At 36.4% G+C, this 15,991-nt stretch overlaps 1 protein-coding gene across 1 annotated transcript in view; it reads left to right on the top strand.

The window, feature by feature from the left end:
* Positions 1-15,357, top strand: part of LOC101744340 (uncharacterized) — a 99,580-nt gene extending 84,223 nt beyond the window's left edge. The window contains exons 5-13 of the mRNA XM_004932213.5: positions 1,905-2,141; positions 2,829-2,935; positions 4,447-4,666; positions 5,683-5,832; positions 6,576-6,722; positions 8,630-8,791; positions 11,567-11,781; positions 11,854-12,774; positions 13,204-15,357. Coding sequence (XP_004932270.2) covers positions 1,905-2,141; positions 2,829-2,935; positions 4,447-4,666; positions 5,683-5,832; positions 6,576-6,722; positions 8,630-8,791; positions 11,567-11,781; positions 11,854-12,774; positions 13,204-13,750 — 2,706 coding nt within the window. The 3' untranslated portion in view covers positions 13,751-15,357. The remainder of the gene's footprint in view (positions 1-1,904; positions 2,142-2,828; positions 2,936-4,446; positions 4,667-5,682; positions 5,833-6,575; positions 6,723-8,629; positions 8,792-11,566; positions 11,782-11,853; positions 12,775-13,203) is intronic.
* The last annotated feature ends 634 nt before the right edge of the window (positions 15,358-15,991 follow it).

The raw sequence follows: 15,991 nt of genomic DNA, 5'->3' as shown, positions 1-15,991 counted from the left end.
CACGGGATGAGCCCAGCTCGCAATTACAATAATTAATGTTATTACAGCCTTAATTCCATAATTTAATAACGGAATTTTCGCTTCGAAGATTCCGTTTGGAATTCCTGGGTCGTGGACATTTTTCGATTTTGTTGTGTTTATCGTTGATTTTGTATAAGATGATTTTCAAGTTATATGTAAAATTTGAACATTTTCCATCTCACCACGTGAGTTTTGTAGTCGTGGCCTCAAGAATAAGAACACTGGGCGTGTACTCATATTAAGCGACGGTTCTTTGCCGGCGTTAAAATTCCGTATACAGGTAAAAAGTCTCTAAGGAAATAAAATATGTACTTAGCAAATACTCAGAAACGACTTCTACATTTATGGCTTTTTACTGATCGTAAGTCGTGTTGTGAAACCGCTACGGAACATTTTTTTACTTACAATTTGAGTTGATTTAGAGTTTAATTATCTTTATCTTTTAAGATTTATCGATTTTTTTGTCTTGTATTTTTATTCCTAATATGCTTGGTGCTAGCACAGTATGGCTATGAATGCTATAATTCAGAAAATACACAAGGAATTGATGCTCCTATTACACATGGTGAGATTAATTTATTACTGTTTTAATAATATTTTTATCGTACATACAGTTATACATATAAACGGTAGGCAGCGGCTTGGTTCTGTCCCTGGCATTACTGAAGTCAATGGGCGACGGTAGCCACTCACCATCAGGTGGAACGTATGCTCGTCTGCCTACATGGGCAAAAAAAAAACTATATATATCCTTACAAAAAACAAAATAATTAATAAAAATCAAATTAACAAACGTTGGGATAGCTGTGTTAAAATTAAATTCAGATTCAAACCAAATGTCGTATCCTTGTATTCCAGTAGTCATTTAACACCAGGATATCTGTGAGTTTGTTGACTCATCTAGGCAATAAAAATTCACAGAACGTATTTTTAAATTTTTTTAAATCTGGCCTTCAACTTTTTTCTACTATTAAACCCCCTCTGATATAGTCATTGTTGATCTTGTCGATATCACACATCAAATAGAATGTTTGCATCTCAGCAAAATTTCAATCCTGTTATTTAGGTAAAATATTTTTTTTTTAAATTTTACTGGTGGTAGGACCTCTTGTAAGTCCGCGCGGGTAGGTACCACCCCCCCCCCCGCCTAGATATCACACATCAAATAGAATGTTTGCATCTCAGCAAAATTTCAAACCTGTTATTTAGGTAAAATTTTTTTTTTTTTAATTTTACTGGTGGTAGGACCTCTTGTAAGTCCGCGCGGGTAGGTACCACCCCCCCCGCCTAGATATCACACATCAAATAGAATGTTTGCATCTCAGCAAAATTTCAAACCTGTTACTCAGGTAAAATATTTTTTTTTTTAATTTTACTGGTGGTAGGACCTCTTGTAAGTCCGCGCGGGTAGGTACCACCCCCCCGCCTATTTCTGCCGTGAAGCAGTAATGCGTTTCGGTTTGAAGGGTGGGGTAGCCGTTGTGACTATACTGAGACCTTAGAACTATATCTCAAGGTGTGTGGCGCATTTACGTTGTAGATGTCTATGGGCTCCAGTAACCACTTAACACCAGGTGGGCTGTGAGCTCGTCCACACATCTAAGCAATAAAAAAAAATATATATATTTCACTAAGAAAATTTGTTCTCAAATTTTATGATTGCAACGTTATATAACAAACGTATCTCCACTAACGCTTCATCACAATAACAATACCTTAACGCGAATATATTAAAATGAGAGCCCAAAACGACGGATATACGAAAACAAAGCTAAACGAAGATCCAACAAAACGGTGAAATTTAAATTAAAGCCGAAACGTTAATGAGCGAAGTTCCATTTATATTTAGCTATTTGTTCTGGTGACAGCCCAACTTGTTACAGGGTGTTGGCTACAATTTCGACTTCAAGTTGGCTTACAAGTTTTTGAGGCGAAGCGAAGCTCGGCTGCGATACGGAAATGCGACTGTAGGGGCGTGGAGGGGAGAGAGGATCCCTGGTACATACTGTGACCGCATCCTTAGCGACTGTGATCTGAGGGCCTGCCGCATACAGTCACCAAACTTTCCTGGAGTGTATCCTCGCAACGCTACTTGTACATACCGAATCGAACATACTAAGGTAAGAGTGATTTACGCATATATATTTCTGAAACTTTATGTTTTTGATGTTTTGGATTTTGGTACGATGTTCCTTATGGGACGATGCGGAGGGGGGTACCTTAACCGGGAAAAAACGTCCATAACGTAAGATTTTTATTAGTAATGCACACAGTCTACGACTTAACTTTGTAATAACGTACAAATTAGTAATGTACACGGTGTACGACTTAACTTTGTAATAACGTACAAAAAATATCATATTTTTTTATCATTCATTGACCACTATCTGGGAGCGTTCGAATAAGTTCGCACGTTACCGAATGACCGTGGGTTGTTGCGAAACCTCCAGTTTTATTTTCTTTATACCTCGAATAGAATTTAAAATTAATATTTTTATAATAAGGAACTTCGTTCTGGTGTCCCACGACACCACACATCTTTTTTATTTGATTATTGAAACATTTTGAACACATAGCGTTGAAATCTGTTTCCACACTGTGTAACTTTTTAATAAAATAAAACCTAAATCCCAAAGTATATTCTCAAAGAACAAATAAACCCATATTTGGTAACCCTCCTACTTAATTATTAATGTAAATTCACACGAAGGCTTACGGTCACGCCTTCGGGTACATATTAAAGTTATATCCTTATTTAATATTCCAAAGCCGGCTTTAAGAGTTGGTAATAAAGAATATTTTTGCAGATACCAGCCGATAAACATGTGCTGCTGGCAGTTCGACAGACGAACAGCCACAAAATACATATCAAAGACCAAATAGTGAAGTACGATAGAAGTCAACGTGTTTTAAAGTGAGTAATTTGATCCTTATTTTTATACTTTTTTTTGGTTTTTTTTTTGTTAATAGTTATTCCTCAAAATTCCCTCCACTTATAGTTTTGTTGACATATTATTTACAGAGAACTTAATTAGAATAAATGTGATGCCACATTTTAATCTTTGTTATGTGTGTATATGAACCCACAGATACTAGAAGGTGAGAGCGCATAATATGTATGACGTTCAATATGGCGTTTTATGAGTAAGTAATTCTGTACCACCTTTCGAGAAGAGTGATACATAGTGGTGACTTCAACCTCATGTCTCAAGGAGTGGTGGCATAAACGTTGTGATGTCTATAGGCTCCAATAAACACTTAACATCAGGTGGCCTGTGAGCTCGATAGCTCCTTCAACAATATGTGAACTATTTATTATATAGATACATTACACGAACAACATGTACTGTTTAATCTTATGTTTATTTCATTCATTTTACGTTTTAATTAGTATATTAATATTCTTAATTTTATAACAATTGAAGTGTACGAAAAATCGGAAATGAAAATTAAATTTGTTCTACATAAACTAAAAGTTTCGTCTACATAAAAACAAATTATTATACTCGATCGATTCCTTTGATTGAAATTTTGGTTCCACTGCGTAGTTTTATTGTTTGCTTATTTCAAAAGATTCAAGCAAGCGATCAACGAGATCATAATCGAATCCTTACAATACACAAATCAGAACGAATTCTACGTCTAGACTACAATAACGTCACCCGCCCGCGAAATTAAGCTTTCGTTTTAACTATTCATAAAATCCATGTATTTTGGTAATTTGATGACTTAGTTTGAATTATTAATGACGTCGAACCTTCAAACAGAATCGCATTACTGCTTCGACGTAGCTGTAGGCAGGTAGGTTATACTTAACCGCGCCAGTTATCGTTGTAATAATAGGCGATATTTGAGTTTATATTATAATATTTTTTAACAATTTTCACATGACAAATTAATTGAGCGGGAAAAATGATCAAGAAAATATTGAAAAAAAAAATTTTTTTCAATGCTCATCGACAAAACAAACAACTATTTTTGTTTGTCAACGTAACTCAGGATTAAAAAATCGTTAATTTTTTAATTTTTGCCTCTTTGGAAATCCCCCGGGATTTTTCAAACTATTAGAGCTTATCTCACAATCAAATTTGTTTGTGTTTTTAGAATTGCAAGTATGAACTCTATACAGCGATTAAAGCATAATGGTTTGAATTAAAAAAAATATATTTTTTCCCTACCTATTCGCTGTTATCGTAAAGGGATTATTCCTAGCTACACGTGGATGGGTAGGTGAGCTCACGGGGTCAATCTGAGGTAATTTGCTAACACTAGCCTAGCAAGAGCTGTGCTTCCCAGAATTTACCACCGGATCGAAATCGCGACCCACTGAGAAAATCCGGCGAGAAACTCAGTGGGCTGTGTTTGAATTACAATTACTTATGTTAGATTTTCAAATCTTCTATGAACCAATTTTTTTTGTTTCAGAATATGGGATCAATGTAACGTAGTTCAGGATTACTTAACAGTTTGGGATGGATCCACTAGAGATTCGCCAGTATTAGTGCGGCTTTGTGGAGGAGATGCTGTACCGGATATTATCAGTAGAGGTCCGAACATGTTACTGGAGTTTCATACGTCACCTTACGATAATCCATTTCATCCGGTACCGTTGAGCTATTTACCTGGGTTTGAATTGGAAGTTCAGGTAAAGAATTTTAGTTTTTATTTTATTTCATGTTCATTACTCTGACTTAGGTGATTGCATGCAGCAGAGATGCGAATGTTGCGATGGATGTGTGGAGTAACAAGAATGGATAGAATATGTTAGAGGAAGTCTGAAAGTGGCACCTGTGACAGAGAAGCTGAGAAGTGCGCGTTTGGGATGGTATGCACATGTGATGAGACGAAATGAGTGTGGGGTTGGTAAGAGAATGTTAACTATGAATGTGGAAGGATATAGAGGAAGAGGTAGACCTAAGAAGAAATGGATGGATTGCGTGAAAGACGACATGGGTAAGAGGGGAGTGAGAGAAGAAATGGTATATGATAGAAGAGTATGGAAGGAGAAAACATGTTGCGCCGACCCCAGGTGACTGAGAGAAGGGCAGAATAATGATGATACTCTGATTTAGCATACTACTAATATCTTCTATAGCATATAATGGTCTTATATAGCAGCTAAATCGAGATTTCTTCAGCTGAAAATATGTATAAGTATGCACAGTTTCATATGAGCTACGTCTGATACGCAAAAAAAGCAAGATTTTATCTATGATAATTTCAGTCTAAACTTCGATAAAACAAACTGTTGAATCACTAGAAATCGAGTATAGTATCAAGTGACGTACCTCTCTCGAAGTTCAAATCTCACAGGCGACGAGTGGTTATCCAATTTTCTAACGAAATACATACAACGTGTGTTCATGAATGTCTCCCGCGATATTAAACTTTTATTGTAAAGATTCGAACAGCAAAATTTACCAATTTCCGTAATGAACACTAGGAGTATCGCGAACCCACACCACTATCACGCTATTTTCTCCAGCGAAATAGTCGCGGCATATGGCTTGAATTTTAAGGCAGCTGTTATATTAGTATAATAGACATGTGGTGTTTATGAGGTCTGGTTTCAACTTAAAGCTATTTATTAGCGAAATCGTCGTCATAACTAAACAAAATCCAATCACTGCATGGAAAACTTTAATAACCACAACTGTTCAGGTTTTGTATGTGGACAAAGATTCTCATTCGTACGTGCGCACAGACGGCAGGTGCCGTTTTGTTTTACGTTCTTCTGACAAAACTAGCGGAATACTCAGGAATCCAAGACACTCGCTACCTCCAAATACATCGTGCGTCTACTATTTTCAGGTACGTGTGATAGCCTAATAAATCTTTGTGGTCGCATGTGATATGATGTGTGCTGCGGTCTCACCAGAATTTAACTTTTTTTTTAAATCACCTTATTCCCTTTTTGGCGTTTATGGTTAAAACCAGTATTAAAATTTCAGAATTTATAATCTATATATTAACGCGTGAAGCAAAAACTTTGTACCCCTTTTTACGAAAATCGCGGAGATGGATGAGTATGAATTTTCCCGCACTTATAGAGAATATAGAGAAGTGCAGAATGTTATTTTTTTATACAAATAAAATACATTAAATCAATAAAAAAAAACATTACACACACTACGATGTATTTAACAAAACGCATATATTATATAATCTTTGTTTAATATCAAACTTTTGTCACTGTTTAAAGCCTGTGGTCAAATGGAGAATAGATTAATATTATTTACCTATAGTGTAGTATTGGCGGAATCTGTGATTTGAAATATTTGACAAGAGGACCATAATAATGTAAAAACTTATAATTTTATTAGTTATAGTCGAATTCTGACTACTTAGAGACTACTAGTAATCTTAACTACTTATTTTGGAAAAATAATGTTATGTACATTTACTTTAAATAAAATGTTGTTTTAGAAGTCAATGAAAATAGCTATTAGCACATCAAACGTGGCTCGTTCCCTTGACCACTTCGACTGACGTAATCTCGAATCCCGAGCCCCGAGAATTCGCTGACTCCAAACTACAAGATTTATCGTTTCCAGGGTCGTTCAAATGAAATAGTATGGGTGTCGTTTGTGAAATATCATTCGGCTGGAACTGAGCCGGCAGGTTTTGATCAGCAGCAAGATTGTTCGTCTCAATTGACTATTTGGGACGGGGCTGCCCCCGACGCCGACCTCGATAGGAAGGTGAAACGCCTTTTATTATAACTCAACATTAATTTTCCCCTTACAAGTAGGTTAGTTGGTGAGATTTTTTTTTATGGCCCTTGTAGGCAGACGACCATACGGCCCACCTGATGGTGAGTGGTTACCGTCGCCCATGGACTTCAGCAATGCCAGGGGCAGAGCCAAGCCGCTGCCTACCGCTTAATACTGTCCACAAGCCTCGTTTGAAGAAGGAAATATACGACGAGAACTGAATTGGCAAGCGTTCGATTAAAAGCGGCATAATCAGAAACGCGCAGCTAATCTGCAGTATAGTTCCATTATAGATACGTCCATTTGGATTCTAAAATGTTATTGAGTAATACTACGTATTCCAATACAATTGTAACATACTCGACCGTGTGTCTCACATTGCGGTGCTTTTAACCACTACACCGTGGACTGGCAACTCATCGCCATATAGTGCAATAAACAATTATTTGTAGATCATTATAGTATAACTAGTGAATTTATGGTAAAAGTGAAGAGGTTAAATTGAGTGAACGTTAAAAAAAAAAACCATTGAATTCTTTGAAATGCGTTCAATTATTCATTAACGGAAATCAGATACAATTTTGTGTTTACACAAAATATGCTTATGCGAATTCTGAACGCGTAAATATACATTCAAGAACTGTTATGATCAAACTTTCTTGCTCAGAGAACAATCGTTGGCGTTCGAGCAGTAAAAATAAAGTATTTAAATTGTTATTGTATTCCGAATCACAGTACGGAAGGTTTCATATAAAATTTTATGTTCTACCCGGTAAAAGTCTAGGCTATGCAAATTAACGGCAGATTTTGTTCTTTGAAGGAAAATCGATCAGATTAACATAATGTTCGTGCTTTTTTTTATTATTGCCTTCCTAGGGAAACGTGAGCCCTCCTGATCGTGAATGGTCAGCACCACTCATGCTCGCCAACAATGCCAGGAGCACAGCCAAACCAATGCTAATCGCTGTGAACTTTCCTGTTGAGTCACTGAATTTATTCTAAGCTAATAGTTAAATTTCCTTTATTGTATCATTGTATTTAATCCTATGTAATCTAATCTAATCTTATATTGTAAAAAAAAATGTGAAAAAAAAGTAAATATTTTTATGCAAATTTATTAAGATATAGCACCGTCCATGCCAGTTTGCTTATTCCTCTCCCTGATAGGTTGCCTGGAAGAGATCGCTTTTAGCGATAAGGCCGCCAATTTATGTCACCGTCTATTATTTATTTTATATGCTTACTCTGTACATGTGGTGTTAAATAAAGAGTTATATTATTATTATTATTATCTCCATACCATTCGTATGGTACCGTTAGTCCTACCTTCTTGGGCTATAGCGATTCACTTTGCCAAGTAGCTTAAAGCTCGCTGCTTGACGTCGGCAGCCAAACATTCATTTTCTTTAATGTGCTCTAGCACTTTTACTGGGTTCCCCGACAAACTGCAGTGCGGTGTTTCGTTCCATTCATTCCAGAATCTTCTGTTTGCATTAAGAATGGATAAGCGGTGGTTGCTTATCGGTTTTTTTTCCCACTTTAATCAGAAAAGTTCTTCCGTTCACTTACGAATACAATTCGTGAACGGTTTCTGAACTGCATTAATGAATAAATTTTTTGACTCGGCACGAAATTTTTATGGAACCAGATAATTGGATAAAACGGACCCAATTATTTTATTTATGGTATTGTTTACGCAAATAAATTGATCATACGGAAAATATGCTAATTTCGGGCTGGCTTACTTCGGAATATCTAATGCGACAAAAATTTAATAGATAACATAAGATTTTAAAAGAACACAATTTATTTCAATCATAATTCTAGGACACACAATGAAATGAAGATAAAAGTTATAAATTACTTAATGTGTTTTTTGTTACTTCATCTATCAGCTGGATATGACGGATCAGAGATCTCTACTTGGTTCGTTCTGTCGTGAGGAATCTCCACGACTATGCGATCATGCGCTTTTGTCAAATTCTACAAGGGCGACGCGGCCTTGCGCTCCTTCGGAGAGCTACATCACTACCGGACCTGCTTTGACAATTCTTCAGGTAAGTATTATAAATGCAAGTATATTTAAAAAAAATCTAATATGATAGTGAAACAAAGTATATTTTTAAAATTAATTAATAAGTTTTTTTTTAAATTAATTTACTGGTGGTAGGACCTCTTGTGAGTCCGCACGGTAGGTACCACCGCCCCGCCTATTTCTGCCGTGAAGCAGTAATGCGTTTCGGTTTGAAGGGTGGGGCAGCCGTTGTAGCTATACTGAGACCTTAGAACTTATATCTCAAGGTGGGTGGCGCATTTACGTTGTAGATGTCTATGGGCTCCAGTAACCACTTAATATCAGGTGGGCTGTGAGCTCGACCACCCATCTAGGCAATAAAAAATAAATAAATATATCTCGTTATAATTATGCACCACAGAACGTGCCTCTTGACTGATAAATATTTAATTTTATTCTTACAGTGACTTAATTAAATTCTGTCGCAAAAACACATATAAAAGTTTTACATGTTAGACGGTAAAACTAAAACGTGCGCAAACAATCTCAGTGCAGAAGCTGAGCTAATTACAGCGGCAAATATTTAACTTCCATTTGGGGTGTGCTCGTGTATGCAGCCGGTTGAATGATACAGTGCAGTGCAATAAAAACGGGACGCACTTTACACAGTAAATACACTTATTTTAATCAACAGCACGCGTAGTGCATTTACAAATACGCGAAAGAATAAAACGCTTGGGCAATGAATTGTGCATATCTGGAGCTTAGTATCAAATGGCCAGAGTCAGGGAAATTCGTAACAGAGCATAGCTCGTTTATCTTTGTTTACACAGTGCGCTATTTTTTACTGAAATGGTCGCCATCCGTAAATAAACCTCGAGAGGAAAATGCACTCACCGGCAGTTTACTTGAAACGCGCAGCTATCGACATTTCAATTCATCTAACCGAACTAGTTATGATATTCATCGAATCCTACGAATTTAAAATTATTAGAATGCTCGAACAAACAATAAAAGCTATTACCAACACTTTTGATAATAATTTTGCCACATCATATTATATTACTCATGATATATTGGTGGTAGGACCTCTTGTGAGTTCGCGCGGGTAGGTACCACCGCCCTACCCATTTCTGCCGTGAAGCAGTAATGCATTTCGGTTTGAAGGGTGGGACAGCCGTTGTAACTATACTGAGATCTTAGAACTTATATCTCAAGGTGGGTGGCGCATTTACGTTGTAGATGTCCATGGGCTCCAGTAACCACTTAACACCAGGTGGGCTGTGAGCTCGTCCACCAATCTATGCAATAAAAAAAAAAATATATATAACTGCAACACGTCCTCGCTTTCACTCAGTATTTGTTGGATAAACAAAGATTGTAACAAATTTCGTCACGTCTCCTATCGATCCGTCAAAGATATTCAAAGCATCTGTTCCCTTAGGGGTAACGACGATATTATTTTTCTTACCCCATTCCCCTGGTTTGTTCGCGAAGTTTTCCGCCCGGTGAAACGTTCATCGCAGCCGGGTAGATAAGTCACGCCCGCGCGACGCCGTTGCATTTGCCATGGTGAATAATGCAGCGAGCACGTGCTCTGTGCTCCACTGATAGAATGCTTTAGTATTGCCGCGTTATTGCCAAGTTTCACTGAGTGCCATTGCTAAATGAAACACGTCTAAGCACTGAGATTGGATGTCGGAGCGCATTAAAAATTCGATTGTCCATTTCGTAGAAGTACTAATATCATTTATTAAATAGTTTGTGATTGAAATGCACACGACAGAGAAACTGGATGTTGTATTGAAACTATATACATAGACCAATTAATAGACACAGCTCACTCAGTTTTTCGCCGGATCTTCTCAGTGGGTCGCGTTTCCGATCCGGTGGTACATAGATTCTGCAAAGCACTGCTCTTGCTAGGATCAGTGTTAGCATCACTCCGGTTTGAGCCCCGTGAGGTCACCTACTAGTTAAGGTGACGCTGAAATAGCCTCTCGAGGCTATCAGCTTAGGTAGGAAAAAATAATGAATATTTATTTTTCCCGTGAATAAACTTTACTTATCTTCAAATACACCATCCATCAATATTCACGCCAGCACGAGCCAGTTATCGTTCTAGTTAATTTAGGTAACCTGGTCTCAAACAAGTTATTGAACTCAGTAGTTGGGAGCTGCTTTATTATACAATATTAAATTCAACGTTCGTAGGTCTGAAGCAAGTTTCTAACTAAATATTTGAAGCTTACTTCTCATTCGTCTTGGTACAATAACTTTTCCCATTAGCTGTTAATAAGAACTCCACTTCACCAACAACATTTAATAAACAGTCATTTAACACACCTTTCATGTTGTACAATAACCTTACGTCATTTTTATTATAGTAAATTTGAAAAGATTGTTATTATATATGGAATTACAATCTTTGTAAATACTCTTAATATACCGATTAGGAAGTGAAGTTATTCGTGGAATTCTAGAATAATTTAATTAGCTGTTTAAAAATAGGATATTCATTATTCAAAGATATTATATGTGTAGTTTATATATAATAAGTAAATAAAAAAAGTATATAAGTATTTGGTTATAATGATATATATTACACATATCAGATAAAATGAAACAATCAGTACACGGATTTTTATCTTGTTTCTTCTCATGACCGACCTCAAGTTAGAAGCTTCTGTTGTATCTCCCGATTCTAAATTAAAAGCTACAATACTCAAACGAAAAGTTTCATTATAACGTTGAACGAAAACGGAGAAGGACGAATAATGTTTTGACAAAAATCTAATTTTAAGAACTTTGGTTACAGGAACTACGTCAAGGGTCCGCATTATATCCGGTATCGTTTTTACTACGGTATGAATTCGTCGATGTGAGTGAACAAGGACAGCCTTTGACAGATTCTAAGTCCGCTTGCGATAGAGTCTTTAAATCAGCTCTAACATATTCTGGAAGGTTCCAGGCCCCACGAGCCATATTTTACTATGGACGCGGCGGAGCACAAAACTTAACCTGTATTTTAAGGTAATTATTTTATTCTTAAAATTAAGTTATCCTGAAATATTGAAATGCTTTTATAATTGTATTGTATTTTAGATTTGAAGCAAAACAGGGCGAGAGGGTTCAGTTGACCTTTTTGAATACCTTTTTTGGGAACAAACATTGCGGTACACACAAAGATTCCCGCACAAGTCGCTGGAAATGCGATAGGCCTCCGAGAAGAACTATCGGGGGTGAAGGGTTTGCTCAGATCATTATCACGGAGTTCCCTTGGGTGGGAGTTCCGATTCAACGCGACTGTATTTGCACAAATCGATCAGAGCCTATAAATATACACACATTAACTGCACCAGTAGTTGAAGTAAATTTTACTGTAACAATGATGAATATTACAGAGGATTATGACGATTTTGCCTTTGAGGGAGAATATAAATTTATTCCGACCGGTCCTGGTGATGATACTGTATGTTCTACTGGTTGGGGTGAAAGACGCGTTAGAGGAAGCAGTGGAGAAATTCGGCTCTATGATAAAAGACAAATGACTATAGTGCCAGAGATTGTCGGTGACAGGAACGTTATATCAGAGAGCGTAAGAGCAGAAGTTGCTTGTGTTCATAGACCATGGTTAATTGAACCTGGAGGTGATGATATTTCCCCGGTTCAGGGTAGATATTTATATGTAAAGGTTCCAGGGTATGAGATAACGTCTTCATCGCCGTTCTGCTCTACTCCAAACAGACTTTTTATTTACGAAGCTCGTGATACAACTCGATCCAAAGAGATATGTCCTGATATAAACAACAACTTGGAATTATTTTCTCCTGACTGGAAATCTTCTGAGACTCCATTAGAAACATCTCTAAAACCTCACGCACGAAGCTACGTTATTGACTTTCTTCAGCACGAACAAGCAGATTATTCAATAAAGTGGATTGAGCTGATGAAGAAACCTAACTTTGATCATGACCCTGACACAAATGTCTTACCTGAAGCCGTTTCATTTGATTGTCTCCACAGGTAATTAATGGTGCATTTTTCTTTATTTCATAAAATGCTTTCTATTGACGCCGTGGCGAAGCAATCTTATTTTCCGGTTTTAAGAATGGGATAGCCGCTGTATAATATAAATGGGATTTCAACCTCATGTCGTGAGGGTAAGCTGTGTGACGACATTAATGTTTAATGTCTCTAAACTTAATACGAGGTGGGCCGTAAGCTCGTTCTCAATAATGATTTAAAAAATTCGGATAATTTTGATTGCATATAAAATACATCTAAGCGCTTATCACTAAGTTCAGAGATTTCGCAAAACATATTAAACTTCATTTTTACTATGTCAATATTAAATTTAAAAGAAAGCATGAATAAATTTATGAACGTTTTTGAGAGACAAAAAGCTTCAAAGCAGGTTTTAATATTTATTAAGATTTAATTTTTTTCCAATAGCTGTCCCGAATTAAATGCGTGTATTCCTATTGCACTGTGGTGTGATGGAAGCGCCCACTGTCCTTCAGGTTACGACGAAGACGATTCCAACTGCTCGTTCAGATTATCATTGCCTCCTCCGTACATTGTGGCCGCTGGAGGCGTGGCTTTGCTGATATGTGCAGTTCTAATAGCTTTCTGTGCTTGTAAAAAGCGAAAACGAAAGGACAAAGAATTTAAAGCTAGGCTAGATGGAGCAATACCTACTGAAGAAAGGCCCTTTGACAGAGCTAAAGCTAATGGAGTCCCCGAAGCGTCACGACAGTATGCCACAGTCCAGAAATATGCGACAATAGACAAATATTCTTTGAGCCAGAAATATAGTGCTGGCTTAAACGATGCGAGGTATTACGACGAAGTAGCACAAAGAGATAAGCTGGCAGATACAAGGTACGCTAGTCTGGGAAGGGGAAGCCGAAATATGCGCTACGAAAATTCTAGAGGTAACGGTTCAAGAAGAGCAATGCCTGATTTAGGTTATCCCGACTTGAAAGATGGTTTTTGTTGACCCAGCCCAGATCTATTAGAAACCACTGTTTAAGATTTGAGCTCTTCGAAACGACTGACAAACTGCGTATCGGTTCATTGTGTTGTCTAAGATCGAAGACTGAAATCGGCGTAAGTGCCTCTTATTTTGGTGAATTCTAATTGATTTTTAATACGAAATTATGTATTTTAAGCTAACTTGGCTTGTTTTGTATTGTATAAAAATATCTCTGTAGATCGTTTGTACATAATGTAAATTTTCTATTTAAGTCTGTAGCAAAGTACACTGAATGTGTTTAATGAAATTCATCAATGTCACAGTACGTAATTTTATTCTCATCAAAAAACATATCTTATTGTACATAAAACGCTTGACAATACAATTTTAAGATACATTTTCAAGTAGGAAACAAATAATTTTTTACTAATCATAATTTAAAAAAAGACAGTGACTCTCGAAATCCATGTTCTGAATCATTGAGTTAATTGTTGATATGTACTGTTATGTATAAGTATGTATGTTTGAATCATGAATTTCGGTTTGATTCTTAATTTTATTAGTCCCGATCTAATAAGCAAAATTTCGAATACCTTTCACTGATATTAAGTAGTTACCGAGGCCTATATATATGTATATTATATTACAACTAATAAATTTGCACGTAACACTATGATCAGTTACAGTAGCGAGTTGCAATTTTTTGTGAAATACATACAATAGATAAATATATAAATTACAAATCTTATAAGTAGAAAGGACACAAAAAGCTAACGGCCAACATAACGTGTGTGTGTGTTCACCTTCAGACGTGAGATTGAAGTTTTAATTGTATTGCATAATGGTTTCAATGGTTCACAATATAAAGTATGATTGCTTCGCGGTAAGAATAAACAGAATGTTGGCATCTACCCGTGCGGGTTCACAATATGCCCTAGCATCTATAAGTATCATGTCCGCAATGAATATCTCAGTTGGCTTTACGACATCCGCGAGATGCCACTAAGTATTAGCAGTGAGCTCAAGTTAGGTTAAGCATGGTGATTTATTTGTGTATTAAATTTTTTAATTTAGTTTTTGTTGACTATTTTAATTTAAAGTGACTGTTACCTTTATAATGTAAAAATAAGATAATATTTATAGGATGTTAATGAAATGTAGTTGTTGTCTCACTAAACAAAACTTATTTCTTGATTCCTCAACTTTTGCATGCTCCGCGGACAGATTTGTGTCTTTGAAAATTGAAATCATTGCAAAACTGTAAACAAGTCATATATATTAAAAAACGATAGTATTTATTGAATTCTTGAAAATTGCATTCTCGATTGAACGGAAAAAATAATTGTGAAACGCTCAACGCGTAATGATTATAATTTTGAAGCTCCAAAAATGATTGTACCTGCATTTAAATGACGAGAACTAGCTATAAAACAAAAATGTGATATAGTATGTAAAAATCGTAGATTATATTAACAGTATAATATATGAATTTACTAAGATTCCTTGTAAAAACGTATAATAAGGTTGTAACTAACTTAAGTAGTGAATGTAAATAAATTATAGACTTAAGATTTTTAAAGTCTGTAATTATTTCAACGTAAAAGGAAATATTAAAGTAATTTCTAAAAATCTGTTTTTCTTTTTTTTTCTTCTATGCGTCATAATTAATTTATTAGTTCGGTATACAAGAAAATAATGTTAAATGTGTAGCCTATGTGATTTGGGTATCGTAAAACGAACATGATATATGGAAATAGTAAACATGTTTTTTTAAACGATTTAATTCCGCCAGTGATAAGTACTGTGTGATTAGTACAGACAAAACGCTAGGGCCATTAAAAGTTATTACGTATCCGCTAGATGCTACCGCAATGGGGTACCAGATTGGAGTATGAGCTTTTTTTTATTGCTTATGTGGGTGGACGAGCCCACAGCCCACCTGTTGTTAAGTGGTTACTGGAGCCCATAGACATCCACAACGTGAATGCGCCACCCACCTTGATATATAAGTTCTAAGGTCTCAGTATAGTTACAACGGCTGCCTCGCCCTTCAAGCCGAAACGCATTACTGCTTCACGGCAGAAATAGGCGCGGCGGTGGTACCTACCCGTGCGGACTCACAAGAGGTCCTACCACCAGTAAAAGTGAGTAAAAATTAAAAAGCAACAGTGAATTTCTTTATCGTACGCTGTGGCATACAGCTCACCTAGTCTCAAATAGAAATCGGAGATAATAGTCATCAAAATATGAAAGACGCCACTCTGT

The sequence above is a fragment of the Bombyx mori genome, chromosome 8 (assembly GCF_030269925.1).
Source record: "Bombyx mori chromosome 8, ASM3026992v2".
NCBI lineage: Eukaryota > Metazoa > Arthropoda > Insecta > Lepidoptera > Bombycidae > Bombyx > Bombyx mori.
Note: the sequence above shows the minus strand (reverse complement) of the source record. Positions and strands in the feature narration are given on the sequence as shown.